This window comes from Oryctolagus cuniculus, chromosome X (assembly GCF_051225735.1).
Source record: "Oryctolagus cuniculus isolate XC-2025 breed Fujian yellow rabbit chromosome X, ASM5122573v1, whole genome shotgun sequence".
Lineage (NCBI taxonomy): Eukaryota > Metazoa > Chordata > Mammalia > Lagomorpha > Leporidae > Oryctolagus > Oryctolagus cuniculus.
In genome coordinates, this window is record NC_142888.1 from 113,247,972 (window position 1) to 113,273,405 (window position 25,434).

At 38.5% G+C, this 25,434-nt stretch overlaps 1 protein-coding gene across 9 annotated transcripts in view; it reads left to right on the forward strand.

Moving 5' to 3' along the window:
• The window catches only part of INTS6L (integrator complex subunit 6 like), a 70,295-nt gene that overhangs the window by 32,169 nt on the left and 12,692 nt on the right, over positions 1 to 25,434 (forward strand). For 5 of the 9 annotated variants that reach the window (XM_051827575.3, XM_051827578.3, XM_089324164.1 and 2 more), the window contains 4 exons: positions 2,257 to 2,420; positions 5,216 to 5,368; positions 8,142 to 8,274; positions 23,242 to 23,336. In XM_051827575.3, the coding sequence (XP_051683535.2) occupies positions 2,257 to 2,420; positions 5,216 to 5,368; positions 8,142 to 8,274; positions 23,242 to 23,336 (545 nt within the window). Of the gene's footprint in view, positions 1 to 2,256; positions 2,421 to 5,215; positions 5,369 to 8,141; positions 8,275 to 23,241; positions 23,337 to 24,325; positions 24,437 to 25,434 lie in introns of all 9 variants that reach the window. The other 4 variants (XM_051827572.3, XM_051827576.3, XM_051827577.3 and 1 more) reach the window with 1 other exon arrangement.

Sequence of the window (25,434 nt, forward strand, 5' to 3'; positions counted from 1 at the left end):
CTAGTATTTTCTGGGTCAGTTTTCAACTGCAGAAACCTTTTTCTTCAAATGAGATTTTACAGAAAGTTCCACATTTAAAAATACAGGGCACTTCAAGAAATTCTTGGAAATATGGAATTGACATCTAAGTGTAGGTGCCAGTGTCGTGGCACATTGTGTTAAGCTGCAGTTTCCAGTGCCAACATGCCAGTTCAAGTACTGGCTGCTCTGATTCCGATCTAGCTTCCAGCTAATGTGCCTGGGAAGGCAGCAAAAGATGGCCCAAGTATTTAGGTCTCCAGCGGAATTTAGGTCTTCAATGGAATTCCTAGCTCCTGGCTTCAGCCTGGCCCACCCCAGCTCTTGTGGCCATTTGCGGAGGTGAACCAGTGGGTGGAACACCTTCTTCCTTTCTGTCTGTCAAATAAATAAATCTTTAAAAAATAAAATATTTATTTTCATGAAAAAATTTAGAAATCCATTCTTAATTATTTCATAATATACATTGTCCGTGAACTTTTTTGAAGCCCTGTGTGTATGAGTACATGTGTATACATAGAGTCTTATTACCATGATACTTGTCTGATTTGATTCATACATTTTAATTGCTTTGGTCAAGGCCATAAGAGGCCAAGTATACAAGACAGAAAGCTACACATTTTTGAGGCAATGGATCCTGTGGTCTGTGACCTTTTTACTTTTTTTGCTCTTTGCTTCTCATATCTCTTTGAGAATCTGTTGGAAAAATATAGACTCCTTTCCATGGAAAATTGACAAAGTGGACACACACATACACTCACATACACGAATGCACACAAACACAATTTTATGTATGATTTTAGGAATTTCTCAGATTCCTAAGTTAAGCAACTCCTCTCCTATAGGACAGTGGAGCCTCCTCATAAGCTTATTTAAAGTCAATCATATAGGCAGGACATGTTATATTCCTAACAATTGATTGCTCACTCAAGAATTCTGTGCTTCCTACCTTGCCATGAACTGAGAACTTTTTTATTGAAATCCTAGAGGAATTTTGTTTCATGTAAATAGCTCAGATTTTCTTTCTAGCTCTAGCTCTCCTTTGTCCTCAGATTCTAATGAAAGCAAAGAACCTTTTCCTCAGAAAAATGCCTGTCTTCAGATTTGTGAGCTCCACATCAAGGGAGTCCTCCAAAGCTATTATGTGTTTTTCCTAGATATCATTGAATCCCAATAAATATCCTGGTCTAAAATAATTACCTGCTTAAAGTAGTGCTTAAATAAGTAAATCAAATGGCTGGTCATTTAAGAAATATGAGACTCCAGTCATTGAAACATATCTTTTATATATTTATACTTATGAATCATCACATAAAAAGTTCTGTAACTCCTTCTTATACTGCTTATTTTGAAGTTGGGGACAAATGAAATATGCTAGTTTAAATAATTAAATTGCATTTAGTATACATTATTCAGCATTATGCTCTATTATGCATGGCTTTTTGTTCCCTGATCCCCAGCTCCCCAGTGTATATATACATATTCTTTCATCAGATCTTTCTATCTTTAAGACCATTTGAATAGGTATTATTTTGCCTCTGTGTTCTTGGGTCTACGTGTTCAGTTAACAAAAAAACTTTTTTTCATCTAATTGGGAATAGAAAGGACACAAGATATTTCAAAAAAGTACATGGAAGGTGGAATTTAAAAAAATAAGTTCATTTTGGCACAAAAATTTTTGAAATCTATGCATGCACAGGGTTTTCAAGAAATTCATGGAAACATGCATTATGAAAAAACTATGCATAGATTTAACACTTTTGTACAAAAATAAACTTACTGTTTATTTTCCAAGAATTTTTTGAAGGATGCTCATACATAAATGAAACTTCTGATTTATTTTGTCAGATTCCAAAAATGTAAAAACTATACCAGGTAGTAAATTATTTCATTTACATAATTTGGTAGTTAAATTCTTAAAAAATTGTAGTATCTTGATGTGTTTAATTTATGTGTTGAAGTCTCATAAAATTTAGAAGCAGTTTTACAATAGTTTTCTGCAAAGCTATATATTCTTATAGTAGGTTAAGGATAGTGAGAGGTGTTGGATTAGAGAGGATGGACTAGATGGAAAGAGTTGCTAGAATATTTAGAAATGTTAGTAGAATTTTTTTCTTCTGTTTTCCATGAAATATTTTTGCATCACTTGGTATTCTGTTTTCAGTTGGAAATTTTGTACAACAAGATCAGCAGCTATAAAAAAATTGTGACTTAGTATGTCTTTTGTTTAACTTTTAGATGGACTTATGGATTCATCTAGGCCAAGCAATTCATTTGGTTCTCAACCATGGCATAGTTGTCATAAACTCATTTACGTACGGCCTAATTCTAAAACTGGTGTTCCTGTTGGACACTGGCCAATTCCAGAATCCTTTTGGCCAGATCAGAATTTACCTTCACTAGTAAGTGTCATAAAACAAAATGGTAAACATCATTCTGGGTTTGCAGTTACCTAATTACAGTGAACCTTTTAAAATATGGGCGGGCATTTGGCATAGCAGTTAAGATGTCATTTGGAATGCCTGCATTTCATATCTGAGTGCCTTGATTTGAGTCCCTGCTCCCCTCCTGATTTCAGCCTCCTGCTAATGCACACCCTGGGAGGCAGCAGGTGATTATTCAAATACTTGGAGTCCCGGTTCTTGGCCTTGGCCTTGACCACGCCCAGACCAACTGGTGTGGACATTTGGCAAGAGAACCTGTCAATGAAAGATCTCTGTCTTTCTTGTCTTTGTCTCTGTCTCTCAGCCTTTCAAAGAAAATAGATAAGAACTTTAAAAAATATCTTTGAGGCTTTCAGCCATGCCACAGGCAATTAGATCTCTCCTTTACCTCCTGGCTCTTGCTGGGAGTCTAGCTCATGTTTAAAAGCAAGAGAAGACTGCCTTTATTTTCTGGTGCATTTCATTCCCTGTTTAATTTGTCTTTGTCATTTGAACTGCCCTATTTGGTGTTAAAACAATGTTATTTTTATGCTATTCTAATCTTTGACTTGGTTTTAATTTCAGAGTGGCTGACTTGATTTACGTGATAAACACTTTGTCTAAAAAAACACCATCATTGATTTTCATGCCCAGTCTCAGGAAACTCAAACCAAGTTTGCATCTTGTATAGGTTTTATAAACAAATTCAACACATACTGAAAATCTTATTTTTTTCTGAGGTGTCATTAGATACCTTATGGAACTTCGTGGACCTACTTTTCATTTTTTTTATTCAATGGGCTTCTGTTCTATATCAAGGTACCTTTCAATCATGGGTACTTAAACAATATTTTAAAAAGTATCTGTAAGCAAGAAATTGCCTTTTTGGTCACTTCACTTGGTAGAAGATAGCTTGATATTATTGTTGCTCTTAGTACCAGATGAATTGGCTTTTTTTTGGGCGGGGGGGAGCAGGGGCAGTGTCTAGTAATAAGGGTAAAACCCATTTTCATTTCTGCTCCTCCCCATGTAAGAAAGCCTTGTGTGGTCTGGGCTGGGGTTGGAGGGCACAACCAGGTCACTACTTCTCTAGTTTAATGCCTTCCTGGTCGAGATAATCTGTATTCTAAGATTTTGAAATTTCTGACATTGAACAGCATTTTTCTCCTGGATTACTGTTTTTGGGCTACTGCATTTTTTTTTCCAAAGTGGCCATGAAAGCCTGAATATAAGACTGAAGGGTTTTGCCAGCCCCTGCTATGAGTGAAGGTAAATGACCCCCTCCTCCCTTTGGCGCTCCAAGGTGGCACACCTGTCAAATTTCAGCCCCATCAAACCCCCGAGTAAATGTTTTAGTGATGAATTTACTTCATTATTGCGGTTGATGGGACTTCATTCATGTCTTTGTTGCTTTTTCACATGTTCAAATCTAGAGGCCCATAATATTTCACAAGTTTCATTTAGACTAAAATCAGGAAAAATGAGGATAAAGAAATTCCAAGTAATTCACATATAACTCATGTTACCATTCCTCCATCTTTGAACTCTCATTTGAAGGTTGTTTTACCCAACTCCTGAGTATCTTACAGGTTTGTAAATAATAAAGACAAATGAATGTTTTTTCTCATTTATACAGAGAGAGACATTTTATCATATTTGTATTACTCTTACAAATATCTCAGAAAGAATAGCCTGCCCCATTCCTTACCCTTGTCCTATCTTGCCCTTGTTGTCCCACTTTCTCTTTCTAGGGTTTTCTAATCATACAAACTATATCTATTAATAAAATGACCTCTCCATTAATATGCTCTTGTACCTCAGGCATGCAGGCCTTTGCAACCCCACCAAAAGTATCCCCAGCTCCAGCTAGTCAAGGCAAGCATGTGGGTAGAAACAGTGCTATAAAAATCCCCTTGTAGCTAGCTTATTATTGGTCTCTGTCTTGTTTTTTCTCTTTATTATTTTTTGCCTTGCTTGTTAGTGGTTCAAAGCTGTGAATACCTCATGGACCTCTTCCTCCCAACAATATCTGGACTATCTGTGACCTCATGCTATAATGGAATGAAGGGTTCTTGGAAGTTGCAAAAGTGAATTTGAAATTCAAGGTTCATCCTACAGGCCATAATGGCTTCTTAAATATATTTAAAGCAGTTTTTGTTGTTACTAGTTATGCGTACTCTAATTTAGCTTTCATCTTCCCGATGATAAGTGTGTGGTAGAGATCAAGAATCTGCGTCCCTAGGGACTGGGATTGTAGTGCAGCTGGTTAAGCCACTACCTGCGATGCTGGTATCCCATACGGACGACAGTTCAAAACCTGGCTTTTCCACTTCCAATCCAACTCCCTGCTAATGCACCTGGGAATGCATCAGAAGGTGGTCCAAGTTCTTGGTCCCTGCCACTCAAATGGGAGACCCAGATGAAGCCCCCTGGCTCCTGGCTTCAGCCTGTTCCTGTCCCGGTTTCTGTGACCATTTAGGGAGTGAAACAAGCAGATGGAAGATCTCTCTCTCTCTCTCTCTCTGTCTCCCCCCCCCACACACACCTTGTAATTCTGCCTTTCAAATAAATAAATAAATCTTTAAAAAACAAAAAGAATCTGGGTCACCTCTCCCCATAGAAATTATTGGTGATTCCTGAAGGTCTAGTGGCTCTCTCAAAATGTTAGTTTGTATCTCATTAATGATATAAGAAAATATATAGGGGATTGCAGAATTGTCAAAAATGTAACTTGTCTGATACATGAACAAATATCTTCCTCTCCTTTCTTTTAGCCTCCACGAACATCTCATCCTGTTGTGAGGTTCTCCTGTGTAGATTGTGAGCCAATGGTAATAGATAAACTACCCTTTGACAAATATGAACTTGAACCTTCGCCCTTAACTCAGTACATCTTGGAACGAAAATCTCCCCATACCTGCTGGCAGGTACTTATCCTTTCCTATTAACTAAATGTCTGTAACCATATTAGAATCTTGATTAACATAACTCATGTTTTAAAACTCATATATTACATAGGAAAGATTTATTTTTTAGATTATTTTATTGACAATAATTGTACTTATTTATGGGGTACAATTTCATATTTAATATTTCATAATTCATAGCATTTCATATTTCAATATATTCACATGTTTTAATGAATCAAATCATATATATAAGATTTCTTTGTAGTGTGAACACTCAAAAGTCTTTCTTCTGGCTATTTAGAAATATACAATGTATTGTTGTTAACTATTGTTATTCTACTGTGCAATAGAACACCCGAAGGGTTATTTTTACAATGAGGGAAAAATACTTTTTAATTCAATAAAAGTAAGCCTTTCTGAGGTTTAATTTATTTATTTTTAGAAACTTAACTTACTTTGAATAAGAACCCAAGAATGATATGTCTTTTGTCAGCATTTAGACATAACTATAGCAATGAGACATAAGAATAACCTCCACTTACTACACTAAAACTAAGTAAATCTTTGTGACAAGTTTTACTATTGACTCTCATAATCCAGCTCTTTAAGGACAGAGATCCTACATGGGGAGTTAGTGCACAGTGACTCCTCTTGTTGATTTAACAATTAACACTTATGTATGTCGTCAGTGATCATCTGAGGCTCTTCACATGAGCTGCCTAGGCTATGGAAGCTTTTTGAATCCACAAATTCCAACCTTACTCAGACAAGGCCATGAGTAAAGTAGAAGTTCTCTCCTCCCTAAAAAGAAAAGTACATCCTTCTTTGATGACCACTCCAGGAAAGATTTATTTTTAAATGGAACAAAAATTGAGTGCACTGGTAGTTGGTATTGCTGCTTCCAAGAGCTAGCAAGGTAAAAGGATTCTGTTAAACACCCAGCTTTCGCTGGGTGAATCATCCTGCCAAAGGGTTTTGGGAAAGTAAAGATCTAGGTCTTTAAAGTGTGTACTGTTGTCCTGATTTGGACCACCAAATCTGAAATAGAGCATAGAGAAGAAAACCTGATAGCCAGAAGACTTCAGCATGGCATATCAAGTGTACAGGAGCTGGCAATTTATGTTAAATCAGGAATATCAATGAGGAGTAAGCATATGGACTAAAGGTTAATGTCTTCATCTTTATTGAAGGGTTGCTCTACCAGCCTCATTTACAGGAGAAAAAAAAATGCCTTCCAGATTAAATCAAAACATTTCCTTACTCTTTCATAGTAATTAGCACAGTACCTGATTTATAATAGGTTACTCAGAAAATAGTGAATGAAAGTGAATAAATGAGTAGCAGAATGAGGAAGCAATAGGGAATAGAGGAAGGCTTAATACATATGAGGACTGCTTACATAATCCTTTAAATAGGTCCTGTTTTTATTTATTTGAAAAGCACAGTGATGCATGTGAGCGTGCACACACACACACACACACACACACACACACACTCAGAGAAAGAGAGAGAATCTTTCATCTGCTGATTTACTCCCACATTCCCACAATAACTGTGGGACTGGATCAGACAAAACTTAATCTGGGTCTCCCACAGTGATGGCAGGAGCCTAAGTATTTGAGCCATCATCACCTGTTGCCTTCCAGGGTGTACATTAGCAGGAAGCTGGATCAGAAACAGAGCTGGGACTGCAACATAGGCACTTTAACATGGAAAGTAGACATCCAAATTGGTGGCTTAATGTGCTGTGCCACAATGCCCAACCCTCAGCTTTCTTTTTGTAATGTTACATTTTCTGAAAGCCTATTCTTGGGCTGGCATTGGTATATGGGTAAATCTGCTGACTGTGATGCTGGCATCCCATGTGGGGGCCAATTCATGTCCCGACTGGTCCACTTCCAATCCAGTTTCCAGCTAATGGCCTTGGAAGACAGCAGAGGATGGTCTAAATGCTTGGGGCCCTGCCCCCCACGTGGGAGACCTGGATGAAACTCCTGGCTCCTGATTTCGGCCTAGCCCTGCCCTGGCTGTTGTGGCCATCTGGTAAGTGAATCAGCAAATGGAACATTCTCTCTCTCTCTCTCTCTCTCTCTCTCTCTCTCTCTCCATCTGGTAACCAGTAGATGGAACATTCTCTCCCTCTCTCTCTCTTTCCCTGTCTCTGTAATTCTGACTTTTAAATAAATAAATCTTTTAAAAGAACTACACTCTTGACACCATTTGTTATTTTGAGAAGTTAATTTGTCTTAATAGATAATTTTACTTAATGATATTTCAGTCATATTTTCCATTTTGCTAACCAGGTATATGTTTGGATATTGTTGACATTGTGGTCTTGAATTGCATAGCACAATTTCATTTCTAAATATAATTTATAGAATAAATACCATCTGAACATTTGTATTTAATACTTAATATGACATATTCTGGAATAACCACAGATTATTTCTAAGTTGCAATTAAACTGTGCCAATAATGTTGATGTTAAATGTTGCTGTGAGTTTAGTTTTATGTTAAATCCTTATTGTCTGAAAATTAATGGTATAACTAGTACTCGAACAGTATTTTACACTTTGTTTTTCTATGTGGGTGCAAACTATTGAAATCTTAGTATATACTAAATTGATCTTCAGTATATAAAGATAATTGAAAATGAATCTTGATGCGAATGGAATGGGAGAGGGAGTGGGAGATGGGAGGGTTCCAAAGTACATAAGCTGTACTTTGGAAATTTATATTTAAAGTTAAAAAATCCTTATTGTCATAACTGTACATTACTTTGTGTTCTCAGGTATTTGTTACTAGCAGTGGAAAATACAATGAACTTGGGTTTCCATTTGGTTATTTAAAAGCCAGTACAACTTTAACTTGTGTAAACCTCTTTGTGATGCCTTACAACTACCCAGTTTTACTTCCTCTTTTAGGTAAGTAAAATATGTAGTGGCACTTAATTATCTTTAAAATACAACAAAAAAGAAAAATAGTGCATTAAGCATTCTAAATATAAAGATTAATTGAAACCAGGATAGATAAAAGTCTAAAAGCTAATTTGAAAAGTTGGAATTTGCATATTTTCTGTTTTTTTTTTCTTTTTTTGTTTTCTACATCAAACAGAAGAAGCCACTTGACCTCTGGTGTGTGATCCTTATGCTTTTCTCTAGGTTGCATGCTCCAATGTGCACTCCTCCCTCAGCGTGAAGTGCACTTGGCTTTTTTGTAGATTAACTTGGGCCAAAAAAAAAAAAAAATCCTATGGATTGGAGTTGGCACTCCAGGAATTATATGGTTTTCTTCAGAAAACAGGGCTTCATGGCAGTATTGGCTTGCATTTGTTTCTCCCCAGGATATTAAATGCTCTTGAGGCATCTGTTTTAGGCATGGTAACGAATTAAGGAAATAGGTGCAAGACTAAATTCTGCAATAACTGTGGTTGTAGAAGCTGTGGTTTCCCTAGCGAAATTCTAACAGGAACACCCCGAGAAGCTGTTCCTCAGATACTACTGAAAATGTGTGTGGAGATACTCTTGTTTGAAGAGCCACATCTATTTAGAGCAATACAATATTGTGTGATACCCTTCTAATTATAAAGTTATGCACATTTTTATTGGGTGAGGTTTCTTAATTTTTGCCAAAATAATCAAATCTTTGCTAAATTTTATATGATTGCTTAAAGCCTAAGAGTTTAGTACTATAAGTATTACATATATTAAAGGTACTTAATAGGTAATAATTTTAAATAGTGAGAGTTAAAAAGTTTAAGAATAGGTTATCATAAACATATGAGCATGATTAGTTTTGTAGCCTATTTTATTTTAGTCCAATTTAAAAATACCTTCTAAGTTATGTCTAATTTGAAATTAGTTATGCTTTGAGATTAGTAAGACTACCAATAAAAATGTTTTGTGGGTCTATTTCTCTTTTGTTAAATATGCCTTTATGACTCTCCAGTTTCTACAACTATAAAATGAAGATACTAGGATAACCGTGACTTAGACTTTTGATAGTGTTATCTTTCTGCTTTTCTTTTTCTTTCTTTTTTTTTTCAACAGGCAGAGTTAGACAGTGAGAGAGAGACAGAGAGAAAGGTCTTCCTTTTCCGTTGGTTCACCCCCCAAAATGGCCACCATGGCTGGCGCGCTGCACCGACCCGAAGCCAGGAGCCAGGTGCTTCCTCCTGGTCTCCCATGTGGGTGCAGGGCCCAAGCACTTGGGCCATCCTCCACGGCCCTCCCAGGCCACAGCAGGGAGCTGGACTGGAAGAGGAGCAACCGGGACAGAATCTGGCGCCCCAACCGGGAGTAGAACCCAGGGTGCTGGCGCCGCAGGCAGAGGATTAGCCAAGTGAGCCACGGCGCCGGCCTCTACTTTTCAAGTGTATATTTTTGGATACACTTATTGAGGTATGATTGCCATACAAAAAGCTCTCTGTGAATATCTAATGTATACAACTTGATGATTTTGGAGATAAGTATACTAATCCATGAAACCTTTGCAACAATCCAGGCCTAAACCTGTCACCTCCAGAAGTTTAGTCTTGCCTGTTCATTTATTTATGGAAAGAACATTTAACATAAGGTCTACTCTCAGGAAATGTTTAAGTATTCAATACAATATTGTTAACTACAGGCTCTGTGCTTGAGGACATTACACTGAGTGAAATAAGCCAGATACAAAAGAACAAATACCACACAACCCCTTATATACATTTTATTTTCAGATAATTGTAGAATCATATAGAGTTGTACGAAATAATACAGAAAGAGATGACACTAAAAGCACAGGCAATAAAAACAAAAATAGACACATGAGACTGTATCAAACTTACGTTCATTAAAGGATACAACCAAAAGAATGAAAAGGTGACATATGAAATATGATAAAATGTTTGCAAATTTGATATCTGATAAGGTGTTAATATCCAAAGTATATAAAGAGGGACTGGTGCCGTGGCTCACTTGGTTAATCCTCCGCCTGCGGCGCTGGCATCCCATATGGGCACTGGGTTCTATTCCCCATTGCTCCTCTTCCAGTCCAGCTCTCTGCTGTGGCCTGGGAGGGCAGTGGAGGATGACCCAAGTGCTTGGGCCCTGCACCGGCATGGGAGACCAGGAGGAAGCACCTGGCTCCTGGCTTTGGATTGGTGCAGCACCAGCTGTAGCAGCCATTTGGGGAGTGAACCAACAGAAGGAAGACCTTTCTCTCTGTCTCTCTCTCTGTCTATAACTTTACCTGTCAAATAAATTATATCTATACATATATATATAAAGAACTATCTTTCTTTTTTTTTATTTTTTTTTATTTTTTTATTTTTTTTGACAGGCAGAGTGGACAGTGAGAGAGAGAGACAGAGAGAAAGGTCTTCCTTTGCCGTTGGTTCACCCTCCAATGGCCGCCGCGGCCAGCGCGCTGCAGCCGGCGCACCGCGCTGATCCGATGGCAGGAACCAGGAGCCAGGTGCTTTTCCTGGTCTCCCATGGGGTGCAGGGCCCAAGCACCTGGGCCATCCTCCACTGCACTCCCTGGCCACAGCAGAGGGCTGGCCTGGAAGAGGGGCAACCGGGACAGAATCCGGCGCCCCGACCGGGACTAGAACCCGGTGTGCCGGCGCCGCTAGGCGGAGGATTAGCCTATTGAGCCGCGGCGCCGGCTAGAACTATCTTTCAACAACAAAAACAATAAAACAAATTAGTCAACTAAAAATGGGCAAAGAATTTTAGTAACATTTCTCCAAAGAGGATAAACAAATAGCCAATGAATATATGAAAATATGATCAACATTACTAACAATGAGATACCACCTCACACTCATTACAATGACCACTATCAAAACAAATCAGAAAATACCAAGTGTTGGTGAAGATGTGGAGAAATTGCCTTGTGCACTGTTGGTGGGAATTTAAAATAGTGCAAAAAATGGAGAATAGTATGAAGGTTCCAAAATTATTAAAAACAGAATTACAATGTGTTCCAACAATCCCATGTCCTGCTATATGAGAGTTCAAGGGGCTGGCATTGTGGCAGTCCTGGCACCCCGTATGGGTGCCAGTTCGAGTCCTGGATACTCCACTTCTGATCCAGCTACCTGCTAATTCGCCTGGGAAAGTAGCAGAGGATGGCCCAAGTGCTTGGGCTCCTGTACTCATGTAGGAGATACAGATGAAGCTCCTAGCTCCTGGCTTCAGCCAGGCCCAGTCCTGCCTGTTCTGGCCATTTGAAGAGTGAACCAGTAGATGAAAAACCTCTCTCTTGATTGCTCTTACTCTATCCTTTCTTTCTATACATCTGTCCTTCAAATCAATCTTTTTTTTAATAGAGAGTACTTCAAAAAGTTCATGAAAAATGAAATTAAAAGGCAAGTTTATTTTGGTGCAAGAAACTGTTGAAGTCCATTCATAGTTTCTTCATAAAACACATTTTCCATAAACTCTTTGAAGACTTCCTAGTATGCAAGACTTCTATGAACATAAGTCTTAATTTTCTGGGATAAATGTTCAGGACCACAATTGCTGAAACCTATGGTAGCTGCAAGTTTAGTTATTTAAGAAACTTCTTGAGTATTTCTGGAGCAGCTATACCATGTTCCTTTCCCAACATCAGTATATGAGTGATCCAGTTTTTCTGCTACTCCCCAGCCTGTGGTGTTGTCAGTAGTTTGTTTTGTTTTGTTTTATTTCAGGTGTTCTGATGGGTATATAGTGATATAGCATTATGGTTTTAACTTGCATTTTTCTCATGCCTAATGATTGTGAGCATTCCCATGTGCTTATGTACCATCATATAATGTCTTTGAGCAACTGACCTTTGCCTATATTCTTTTTGTTTAAGATTTATTTTATTTATTTGAAAGACAGAGTTACAGAGAGAGGTAGAGACAGAGGGAGAGGTCTTCCATCCACTGGTTCACTCCCCAGATGGCCACAACAGCTGGAACTGTGCCATTCCAAAGCCCAGAGCCAGGAGCTTCTTCCGGGTCTCCCACGCGGGTGCAGGGGGCCAAGGACTTGGGCCATCTTCTACTGCTATCCCAGGCCATAGAAGAGAGCTGGTTTGGAAAGGGAACAGCTGGGACTTGAACCGGCATCCATATGGGATGCCAGCGCTGCGGGCTGGGGCTTTAACCCGCTGCGCCACAGTGTGGGCCCCACCTATATTCTAATTGGACTGTGTGCTTTTGATGCTGATCTTTGAGAGTTCTTTACAGATTGAAGTATCAGTCCTCTGTGGTATAAGTGGCTTGCAGGTAATTATTTAGATACTTTATACATGAAACTATTGTGCTTGTTTGTTAGATCTACAGCTAAGTGTCTCATTAAAGTTTTTAAAAATGTATTTATTTTTTATTTTATTTGAAAAGCACAGAAACAGAGACAGGTAGAGATCTTCCATCCAGTTAACTTTGCACAAATGTCTGCAACAGCCAAGGCTGGACCAGGCTGAAGCCAGCAGCCCATATCTCAATTCAGGTCTCCCACATGGGTGTTAGGGACCTGAGTACTCAAGCAATCCCTGCTGCCTCCCAAGGTGTGCATTAGCAAGAAGCTGGAATCAGGAGCAGAGCTGGACTTGAACCTAGACACTCCCATATGGGATGCAGGCATCCTGAGTGGTATCTTAACCACTGCATCAAAAAATGCCCTCTCTGCATTTTTTAAACAATTGCAAATGGTATTATATATTTAAATGCTCTTATCCACATATTCACTGCTGGTATATAGAAATCCAATTGATTATCTTTTAAATTTTTTTGGTTTTATTTTTTTTAAATACAATTGACATTTATATCATTTTGAAAATGTTGCTAAACTTCCTTGCAATTTTCCATAAAGACAACCATGTGAACCATATCCTGCAACCATCCTAAAATTCCCTGGAATTTAAAAAAAAATTATTTATTTATTTGAAACCCAGAGTTACAGAGAGTGAGGGAGAGAAATAGAGAGAGATCTTCAATCTTCTGGTTCACCCCCCAGATGGCCACAATGGCCAGGGCTGGGCCATAACAAAGCAAAGAGCTTCACCCACATAGATGGCAGAGGCCCAAACACTTGGGCCACCTTCTACTGCGTTTCTCAGGCCATTGGCAGGGAGCTGGATCAGAAGTGGAGCAGCTGGGACACAAACCAGCACCCATATGAGAAGTTGGCACTGAAGGCAGCAGTTTTACATTCTATTCCACAACACTGGGCCTTTCTTGGAATTTTTGACATAAACAATCATGTCAACCCTAGAATCAATGACCTAATTTGTGAGTTGTAGGCAGTTTTACCTCTTCCTTTCTCATCCGTATGTGTTTTATGCCTTTTCTTACCTTATTGTACTATAATTTCTAGTACCGTGTTGAATAGCAGTACTGAGAACAGACAACTGTGCCTTGTTACTGACTTTGGGAAGTATTTGTTCTTTCACTATTATGTATGACGTTTCTGTAGATTTTTTTAAATTAAATTGAATAATTCAACCTTTATTCCTATTTTTTCTGAGAGTTTTTAAAATGAAATAGTTATTGAAATTTGACAAATGCTTTTTCTGCATCTATTAATAGAATCATATGATTTTTCTTCTTTAGCCTTTTTGTATGATGGATTACTTATTGATTTTCAGGTATTGGATAAGCCTTCATCCTTGAAATAAACTCTACTTGATTATAGTGTAAAGTTCCTTTCACATATTACTAAGTTCTATTTACCAATATTTTGTTAAGTATTTTATGTCCTTACTCATGAGGGGTACTGATCTGTAGCTTTCTTTATTTGCATTGTCTTTGGTTGGCATGTCAGGGTAATACTATATTTGTAAAATGAATTGGGTACTTACTGCTCCTCCTGTTCTGTTTTCTGGAACAGACTGTAAAATTGATGTTAAATATTCTTCAAACATTCAGTAGTATTATTTAGTAAAATCATTTGAACCTAGAGATTCCTGTTGGGAGTTTTTAAATGGCTAATGCAATTATCTGTCATAGTTACAGAGTGATTCAAATTATGTATCTCATTGAGTGCGTTGTCATTATTTGTGTTTTTGAGAATCTGTTCCATTTGAAGTTTGTCACTTGTTCCATTTAAGTTGTCATATTTATGTATGTAGAATCATTCTTCCCAGTCCCTTATTATTGTTTTGATATATGCAGATCTATGGTAATATTGCCTACCTCATTCCTAATATCGATAATGTGAGTCTTTGTCTTTGTTTTTCTTCACCAGACTTGCTAGAAGTTTGTCACCTTTATTGACGCTTTTAAAGAACCAGCTCTTTGTTTCATTAATTTTGTCAATTGTTTTCATTTCAATATTGATTATTTCTCTTTATTATTTCCATTCTTCTCCTAGCTTTAGGTTTTCTTTGTTTTACTTGATTCTCTGGATGAGATCTTAGATTATTAAATTGAGACTTCTCCTCTTTTCTAATATAAGTATTGAGTGCCATAAATTTATTTATCAGCATTGATTTAGCTGCTTCCCACATATTTTAATATGCTGCATTTCATTTTTATTCACCTCAGTATATCTCTTGATTTCTCTTGAGATGACACTTTGATCCATTTATTATTTAGAAGTTTGATTTCCAAGTATTTTTAATTACCTGTTATCTTCCTGTTAATACCTCTTAAGTTGATTCCATCGCGGTTAGAGGACACATTCTGTATGATATCCATTCTGTGTGATGTCCATGGCATTTGTTTTATGGCAAAGGATATTGTATATCTTAGTGTATGTTCCATTGGTGCAGGAGAATAATGTATGGTCTGCTGATATTGGATGAGATGTTCTAGGATTATTAAACTTTTCCTGTTGGCTGATCATGTTTATCAGTTCTGCAATATACTTGTGCTTTTTATGCTAGGGTTTCAGTCTATCATTTTATATTTTTGCTTTCTTTTGATTCTCTCCATTCTTCATTCATCTGTTTTCATTTCCCTGGCTTCTTTTGAACAACTTGAATGGGTTTTGTTGTTGTTTATAGGATTGCATCTCCGCCGGCGCTGCAGCTCAATAGGCTAATCCTCCCCCTAGCGGCGCGGGCACACCAGGTTCTACTCCTGGTCAGGGCACCAGATTCTTTCCCGGTTGCCCCTCTTCCAGGCCAGCTCTCTGCTGGGGCCAGGGAGTGCAGTGAGGATGGCCCAAGCACCCCATGGGAGACCAGGAGAAGCACCTGGCCCCTGCCTTCGGATCAGCGCGCGGTGCGCCGGCCGCGGCGGCCATTGGAGGGTGAACCAACGGCAAAAGGAAGACCTTTCTCTCTGTCTCTCTCTCTCACTGTCCACTCTGCCTGTCCAAAAAAAAAAAAAAAAAAAAAAAGGATTGCATCTCTACTTATTTTTGTGTTTTTTTTTCTCTTTTCTCTTTGCATATCTGCAGTGCTTTGCAGTATATCTGTTTGGATAGCTTTTTTTTTTTAAAAAAAAATGACTGCTCTGTGTATTATATATACATAATTTATCATAGTCTACTGGCGCCATTATTTTGTTAATCTGAGTGAAATATACAAACATTCTCTCCCTTCATAGCTTTACCCTCCTCCATTTATAATAAAATTATTTGACTGTTCTATATGCATTTAGAAACACATGGGAGCAGTGTTGTAACTTTTGCTGCAGCTCTCAAACATAATTTAGAGAACTCAATAGAAAGGAAACCTGTTGTGTATATGCATATTTTTGCACCATGTTCTTTCTTCTTTCCTTATATTCCAAGATTCATTCTTTTTGTTGTTTATCTGTAGAGAATTTCCTTTAGACATTTTTAGGGTCTTCTGCTGATGATAAATTCTTTTTTTTTCCTTTTTAAAATTTTATTTAAGTTATATAACTTTCATTTATTTTGTATATATAGATTTGGGAGCATAGTGATACATCTTACCTTACCCTCCCTCCTGCCCATGCTCCAACCCTTCTTCTTCCTCCTTCTCCATTCCCACTATTAATTTTTACAATGATCTATTTTCAGTTTATTTAACGATCATAAAGTTACAAATTCTTAGTTTCTCTTCATTTGACAATGTCTTCATATACTCTTCATTCCTGAATGATATGCTTACTGAGTACAGGATTCTGGGTTGATAATGCTTTTAGTTCAGCACTTGAAAAACGCTGTGCCATTTCCTTCTGTTCTCTTTGGTTTCTGAAAGCAAATACACTTTCATTCTAATGTTTTCCTCTATAAGTGAGGTATTGCTGTTCTCTGCTTTCAAGATTTCTTTCTGTCTAGTTTTCAGTAGTTTAATTATGATGTGTCTTGGCACACATTTTTTTGGCTTTATTCTGTTTGGAGTTCACTAGTCTGCTTGAACTTGTTAGTCTATTTCTCTTCCCAAATTTTGAAGAGTTTTTGGCCATTAATACTTTGAATACTTTTTCAGACCTACTTTCTTTCTCCCCTCTTTCTAGAACTCTAAAGACATGAATGTTAAGTCTCACAGGTCCTGAGGATCTCTTAATTTTTTATTCTACTCTATTTTCTCTCTGTTATTAAGATTGGATTTTTAATTACTATATTTCCTCTGTCCCCTCAATTCTCCTGTTGAACCCATCTATTGAGCTTTGGATATGGGTTATTTTATAATTCACTGTTAAAATTTCTACTTGAGGAACCAGTGTTGTGGCATAGCAGGTTAAGTCACTGCTTCCAACACTGGCATCCCATATTGGAGTAATGATTCAAGTCCCAGCTGTCCTGCTTCCAATCCAGTTTCCTTCTAGTGTGCCTGAGAAAGCAGCAGATGACTCAACTGCTTGGGTCAGTATCACCTATGTGGGAGACCAGAATGGAGTTCCTGGCTCTTGGCTTCAGCCAGGTCCAAACCTGACTGTTGTGGCCATTTGGAGAATGAACATGTGGATGGAAAATCAATCTCTCTCTCTCTCCCCTCCCACCCGCATTGTTCTGCCTTTCAATTAATTAAATATTTTATTTTTTTCTTTAAAAATATTTATCTATTTATTTGAAAGTCAGAGTTACAAAGAGAGAGGGAAAGATAGAGATAGAGATATATAGAGATGTCTTCCATCTGTTGATTCACTCCTCAAAGACTGCAACAGCCAGGAATGCTATTCTGGTCTTCCCACATGCATGCAGGGGCCCATGCACCCAGACCATCTTCTGCTGCTTTCCCAGGCTCATGAGGAGGGAGCTGGATCAGATGTGTACCAGCCGGGACTGAAACTGGTGCCCATATTGTCGCTCCCCCTCTTCGTGGAGGAACGACACTAAACCCTGCCTAGGCTTCATATCCGAGTCACGGCACCATTATGTCGCTCCCCCTCTTCATGGAGGAACGACACAGGACCCTGCGCTGTTCTTTCGTCTGCTCGGCCCTCCCCGGGTTTGCTGCTGGTTCTTCCCGGGTTGGCTACTGTCCCTTCCACCTCCGTGGAAGGGCGGTTCCCCCTGCCACACTCCCCACTTCCTCGGGGGAGCGGCACACCGCCGGCCGGCTCTCTCGGGGGCTGCACAGGTGTTCCTTCAGATAGATGTTCCCCTTAGATGTTCCTCGTGCGTGCCGTCTCTCTCCTCCTTTATAGTCCTCCTCCGCCAATCCCAACTCGGCTGCCCACATGCCGAGTACGCTGCTCTCCTCCAATCAGGAGCAGGATCAGCTCCTGGAGGTCATCACTCAAGTTGGCAAGAGGCAGCTGCGTAGAAGCTGTTTTCGTCTCTCCCAGCGCCATATTGTGGGAGAGCAGATGCATAGAATAAGTCTTAATTCCAGTAACTTAGTCTAGTCCGAGTTGCTCCCCACACCATATGGGATGCCATTGTTGCAGGCAGTGGCTTAACCCACTGAGCCATAGTGCCAGCCCCTTAAAAAAATTGTTCTTGCATCTTTATATCTTGTGTATTTTGTTTTCTATTTCTTTGCTTGAAACCCTATGTTTTCTTCATTTGTTTCAAACCTGTTCATAATTACTGATTGAAATATGTTTTATGATACCTGCTTTTTTTATTGGAAGCTTTTAAGATTGCTTTCATCTTGGTGTTGGTATCTCTTGATTGTCTTTTTATTTTGAAATCTTCCCAGTTCTTGGTATAATGAGTGATTTTCAGTTGAAACTTGTGCATTTTCAGCCTTATGAATCTCTGGGTCTTATTTAAACCTTTTTTAACTTGGTTCCTCTCATTTTCCTCTGGCATAAGCTGGGCAATGCTGCACCATTACTCCCAGTGCAGACAGAAGTTAAAGTTCCTCAGTTAGTCTTCATTGACATCCAAAGAGACAGGGATCTTTGCTATTGCTGTGTGGGGATGGGAGTTCTGGAGCCACACTGGAATGATGCCTCCCTAGCTGGGAGTGGTGGGAATGCTTCTTTTCTCTTCCCGTCTTGGCCTACTCTGGTACTACAATGGGTAAAAGTTTTATAGAACTGTTATGGGCTAAATTCCAGGGCTCCATTTTTTATCTAAATTCAACCTGCATTCCAAATTGTTACATGAAAATACCCCTACCTAGAGTATCTAGTTGCCCACTAGAAATTGAGATATATAGGAGTTTAGAGCAGCAAGATCCACTCTCTAATTCCTGTCTCTGCAGGTACTGGAGGTCAGATGTGGGCATGACACAATGGTTAAGAGGAAGCAATGTAGTGTGTGATTATGCATTCTGTTCTCCTTTTGCCTAAAACATTATTGTGTAAGTTGCCAAATATTGCCCATCCCCAAGCCCCCCAGCACTATGCAAATCCTGCCACTGTCTTCCAAGTCACCCCTTAGTCTCTATCACTCTATTCCCAAATGCCAAACTCGTCCCCTTTCTGAAATATCTCTGTTGCTAGTGAGACATGTGTGATATTCATTCCTGGTCCTCCTTACCCTACAACACTGAGAATCCAATACTGTCTAGAGCATGTGATCTAGATGATTACATGTACCCAACAGCCCTCTAAATGTTGTTGCAAGTATAACTTCAAGCCAAGAAGAACTTTTAAGCTAACTCTCACCATGCTTTTCCTCTTCTCTCCACAGTCTAGTTAATACCATCAGTATCCATCTGCAAACGTCCCAAACCAGAAACCCTGGAGGTATCTTTGACTCTTCTCCTTCTGTAACCACACACATCCAGTTGAGAGCAATCCCACTCATGACTCAGTTTCCATTCTGCCCTTGTCTTCAAATATCCATCTCCAGGCCTTTCTATAACCTGTGTCTTCTGAGGATTATAGAGTTTTTCACATTCTCTGAAGCTGAAGGTCTTTGTACTCCTGAATCCCAAACTTAGGTTTCCTCTTGAGTTTCTGAAATAGACAGAAACTCAACATTTCCACCATTATTTCATTTTCTGGGTAGTGTAACATCCACAGTGGTTAAGAGTATAGGCTATGGGTCATAGATGATCAAATATAAATTCTAGCTCTGCTACTTGCTGGCTTTGTGACCTCAGGCAAGATAAACTCTCTGTGCCTCAGTTTTTTCATCTGTGGAATGGGTATGAGAATTTAGTTGAAATAAAATTAGTTGATTAAGTTAAATTGCTTGGATGTAGTGTGGCCAATAGTGAGTGCTCAACAAATGATATTATTATATTGTTGTTGTTCATATCTACCTATTTTAGTAACTCTTAAGAGCATTGATATTCATACTAAAAATATACCAAAAACCTAGGTTTTTTTTTTTTTTAAATTGCTTGGATGTAGTGTGGCCAATAGTGAGTGCTCAACAAATGATATTATTATATTGTTGTTGTTCATATCTACCTATTTTAGTAACTCTTAAGAGCATTGATATTCATACTAAAAATATACCAAAAACCTAGGTTTTTTTTTTTTTTTTTGACAGGCAGAGTGGACAGTGAGAGAGAGACAGAGAGAAAGGTCTTCCTTTTGCCGTTGGTTCACCCTCCAATGGCCACTGCCGGCGCGCTGCAACCGGCGCGTCACACTGATCCGAAGGCAGGAGCCAGGTGCTTCTCCTGGTCTCCCATGGGGTGCAGGGCCCAAGCACTTGGGCTATCCTTCACTGCACTCCCTGGCCACAGCAGAGAACTGCTCTGGAAGAGGGGCAACCGGAACAGAATCCGGCGCCCCGACCGGGACTAGAACCCGGTGTGCCGGCGCCGCAGGCGGAGGATTAGCCTATTGAGCCGCGGCGCCGGCCCAAAAACCTGGTTTTGCAGTTTTAGTGGGTAGGGGGATATAATCAAGGGGCAAGCAAGCTAAGTCACGTATACTTCATAATGCTCAGAAACATCACTGTATTACTGCATAGTACAATAATCATGTGCAATTTTGATCCATTTCATCTTTATTAATGTAATATTTCAAAAAATAGTAGTTTTTAAAAGTTTAATTACTTAAGTACTAAAAGTTGCCTGAAAATGTAAAATATGTGATTTTCTGAGAAAGGTAAATAAGGCTTAATTGGATCAGAGAGTTCCCAGAAAAATCATGCCAAGAGGGAAGTCATCAAGATTATTGTTCAATTAGGAAATTGATTTTTCTATTGAGGACCAATAACTTCAGAAGTTGGGATATTTGTAACACTTTCTTTTCTTAAAGATACTACATTCAATTTGCTTGTTTTTTTATTAAGAATTGAGAATTTGTGTAGAAAATAAACGTCAACTTCATATTAAGACCAGTTATGGGCCGGCGCCGCAGCTCAGTAGGCTAATTCTCCTCCTTGCGGTGCCGGCACACCAGGTTCTAGTCCCGGTCTGGGCGCCGGATTCTGTCCTGGTTGCCCCTCTTCCAGGCCAGCTCTCTGCTGTGGCCCAGGAAGGCAGTGGAGGATGGCCCAAGTGCTTGGGCCCTGTACCCGCATGGGAGACCAGGAGAAGCACCTGGCTCCTGGCTTCAGATAGACGTGGTGCGCCGGCTGCAGCACGCCCGCGGCAGCGGCCATTGGAGGGTGAACCAACGGCAAAAGGAAGACCTTTCTCTCTGTCTCTCTCTCTCACTGTCCACTCTGTCTGTCAAAAAAAAAAAAAAAAAAAGACCAATTATGCTCTAGAGAAAGTGAGAGGTGTGAGAATAGAGAATAGAAAGAGGATGATGTGATGTGTATTAGTCAGTATTTATATAGTGCTTCATAACCTACACTGGTTTGTTTTTCATTTTATACAGTTTTCATACATATATATTCTAATTCCTCAGAATAGTCCTGCAGTAAGGCAATTATCATTTAACCCACTTTACAGATCAAATAGAAGCTCAAAATGAATTGAATTATTCAGACTTACTCAGCTAAGGACACCACTGAGTTTGTCTCAGACCTAGGTCTCCCCTCTCTTTGAAGAGATAAATGAGGGAACAGGAATTAGAATAGAAAATATCAGCAGTTTTTGAGGTATTGAAAATACCATTTTGGTTTTAATTTACACTCCCATCTCCTATAATTGTTTATGACATCTTTAGTGTACAACTCTAGAGACCCTATGTGAATGGACATCTAATGCTATGGAAATCATTTTCTGAGCTAACAGAAGCAGTGACCAAAGCACTTTAACACTAAGAACTCTCTACTCTTAATCTATGCTGTGGAATATTTTCATTATTTCCCCAACCTCTGTTTCAAAACTGACAAGAAATAGACTAAACCAGCTGCTGAGTGGAATCATTTGCACTTAGCGTTATTAGAAATGCTGAATATTACTGACTCTGATTATCTTTATTTCTAAAAAGTCTTTCCAGTATTTGCAATTGTTAGTTTCCAAAATGTACCTAATTCCTCAAAGACCTCATATGAAGATCCAGTGGCACAGGACATTTCCATAATCTCCCATTCCTTTCTGTCAAGAAATCAATGGTCTTTAAAGGAGTTGTTTGCTGCACTGAGACAGAAATCTATCCTATATCATAACAAAATAAAACAAAAAAAGAGTTTTTATGATGTTGTGAATTCATTGAAATTTGTTTCTGGTGGAGTGAATAATTCAGTAAAAGGAAGAAAGTATGTAGTTGCTTTCCTTAGCTAGAGTCATTAAGAATTTCAAAAAATAGTCCTATTGGCAGAGAAATGAGGCACATGGCATTGGGAAGGTTTTGTCTGTGGAAGTAAAGGAATTTTTTTTAAATAAGAGCTAACGAAATCCAAAGAAACAAAACAAAACAGGATGGATTTACAGTATCTTTGGTTTTTACAGTAGGAGCAGCAGATTCATGTTGATTTCTGGAGATAGCAATCTTGAATTATTATATTAGGCATCTTTTTCTCATACTTGGAAAGAAATAATAAGTTGTTTCATACATTTTCATGCAGTATATATAATGTACTTAGCTTGTTAAAATAATTAAGCCTAAGTATAAAAAGATAAGAAATGTCTGTTTATTTAAAGTAAATAACTTTAGTTTTATCACAGCATATGATATTCAAGGAGCATGTTGACTATGGAAAGCAAAGAAGTGGAGAGAGAGGAAAAATCTGGTTCAACAAAGGATGGGATGATTAAGGAGAATGTGAAAAATAATTTAGGGATTTCCCATCATTGCCTAAAATTCAAGGCCTAATTTTTGTCCTCATATACTTTATAAAGTTTCTTACCTTGATCCCTCAGTGAAAAAGGTATAGCATCCTCTACATTTCAATGAAATGAAAGGTATTATATCAACCAGTGACCACGGATACCCAACCCCGGGTGAAATTTACTACAGTAGAGTTACCAATATGTAAGAGATCAGGAAAATATTTCAAGGGGATCAGAGTCAGTGTTTTAATATTATATTTCATTTGTATCACAGATGAAAGGGAAATATGTAACTTGAGAGTTTATTCCATTTTCTACAAAATACTATATATTTTTTTGGTGACTACTACAACAACCAAAAAACAGTCAAGTACACGACAGTGAAAACTTCATCTGGTACAATTACAATCTGAAATTTCAAGATGTGAACTGCATGATTTAGATGTTGGAATTTGGGACAGGAGTAATGTAATATTTTATTTGGTTTTCTGTTACAGATGACTTGTTTAAAGTTCACAAGCTTAAGCCAAATCTGAAGTGGCGACAGGCTTTTGACAGCTACTTAAAAACCCTGCCGCCGTACTACTTATTAGTATGTATTTATGCATATATATGTATTAACTGTATCAGTGATGATTCTTGCCCTGAGAAATGCCAATGAATCAAATGATTTGCTCCTGTAAAAAGATAGTTTTTTCATTTTGCAGCTATTTGTGTCGCCACTGTCTTCTCAAGCCATGAGTAATCATTTGGCGATGACAAGGCGGCACAAAAAGGAACTGCTTTCTCTATTTGGTTTCTTTTAACTGCCATGGTTATTTTTTATGAAACACATCTATGTTTCTCTTATTAAAACTAGCCTTATAAAAGTGAGATTTTGAAATTGAAGAATAAATAGATCTCTTTTCATAAATTATATCAACTTCCCTTTTTAACTCTAGAAATTCTCACTATGTGACTTCCCTCTGAAAAAGCAAATCTGAGGAAATTATAGTTGCTTATAGCTTGTTAAATGTATTTTAGATATGGCAGGAAATGGCAGCAATGGTGGGGAAGATCCAAAAAGGGTGAAAAACTACTTGACCTCATTTTGATTTTTATAATCTGAGGAAAGTATTCATGATGAATTTGAACTGATAGTGTAACCATTTCAGAGGTTAACACAGTAAACTTTAAGCCAAGTTTCTAGAGATGAAAAGGCATAATATTAAATTATACCATTGGTGTCACCGGGAGGAGAAATTGGGGTGTGTTTGTATGTACCATGGCAGGAATGGAGTGCACAAAAAGATGCAATGTGACATGATTTTATGACATGGGAATTAAGACTGAAAGCAATTTACCTGTTTGAATTTGCTATTACTTGCTCTTCTTATCCCACTCTTTTCTGATTTTTTTTACTTTCTGCTCCTTACTTCTCTGCTATTTTCATTGCCACTTTTTAATGTTCCATGTTTGGTTTTATGTGCAGCACCTTGACTTCTAAGAAATGAATCATGTCCCTTTGCCCCCCTATAACTGAACTTTGAGTATTTTAAGATTTATTCTATTCTTACTGTTGTGTATTTTGTTTCCTTATAGCCATTAAAGAAAGCACTAAGGATGATGGGAGCTCCAAATCTGATATCAGATAATTTAGATTGTGGACTTAGTTACAGTGTTATCTCTTACCTTAAAAAACTCAGCCAACAGGTAGTATTGGTAAAAACAAACAAACAAAAATCCTTTGCCCTCAGAAGTGCATTTCCTTATTCTTTAGTGTAATTGTAATTTCTCAAATTAAATGTGTATATATCTCTACACTCTATGAATTAGTAATAATGTGATTCTCTATGGCTTCTAGCTTCACCATTTAACTACAGTTAAGGGTCTGTCAGTATCATTTGATGCTGTGCCATTTTTCCTTTTGCCTGCCAGTTTGTCCTACCCACAAGCTGGTTGATATTTTGTGGCCCAAGAGGGGCAGAGGCTTAATAAAATTCTCTCCATGTGTCCTATTTTGCCTGTCCTCAAACCACTTTACACTAGAATGTTTCCCTCTTGTAGGTCAGCACACTGAGGCATGGTGTGATTAAATGACTTGCCTGAAATTGGTTTTCAGGCATGCAATAACACAACACTCACATGTTAGCCCTTGGATAAATAGCGATATGCTTTCTCTGGAGTGCGGGGAGATGAGACTAGTGTTCCTTCGCCTGGAGGACAATAGGTCCTCAGGGGACCTAGAGAGTGGAGTTCCACCTCCCCTCGTTGGCCCGGCAGCTGCTCCTTTTTACCCCCACCTCATTTACCATTATTCACTTTGTCCCTTGCCTGCCCCTCTCTATTAGTACCTCATCCTCCACTCACCACTCCTTGTCATACTTCTTGCCTCTCCCTAGCCAATTCTTGTAGGATAGAAATGTCTGAGAAGTACTGAATTAGAGCCTTACTGCTATACAAATGTGTTATGCTTTGTGACCAATTAATTAATGCAGCAGATGTATGCACAAACGTGTTCCTGGGAAGGAGACTGTAGTTGCATTTTCAGTGATTAGAATGCTTCATGTTGGATATGTTTAGAAGTTTGGATTTTAAAAATGGAGAGGAGTAAGCAAAGTATCAGATTTTATTAAAAGACCAAAGGGACTCCACAACCCAGAGGCTGACACACCTTGCTAGGAACTGGCAAAAACTTAACTATGTTCTGG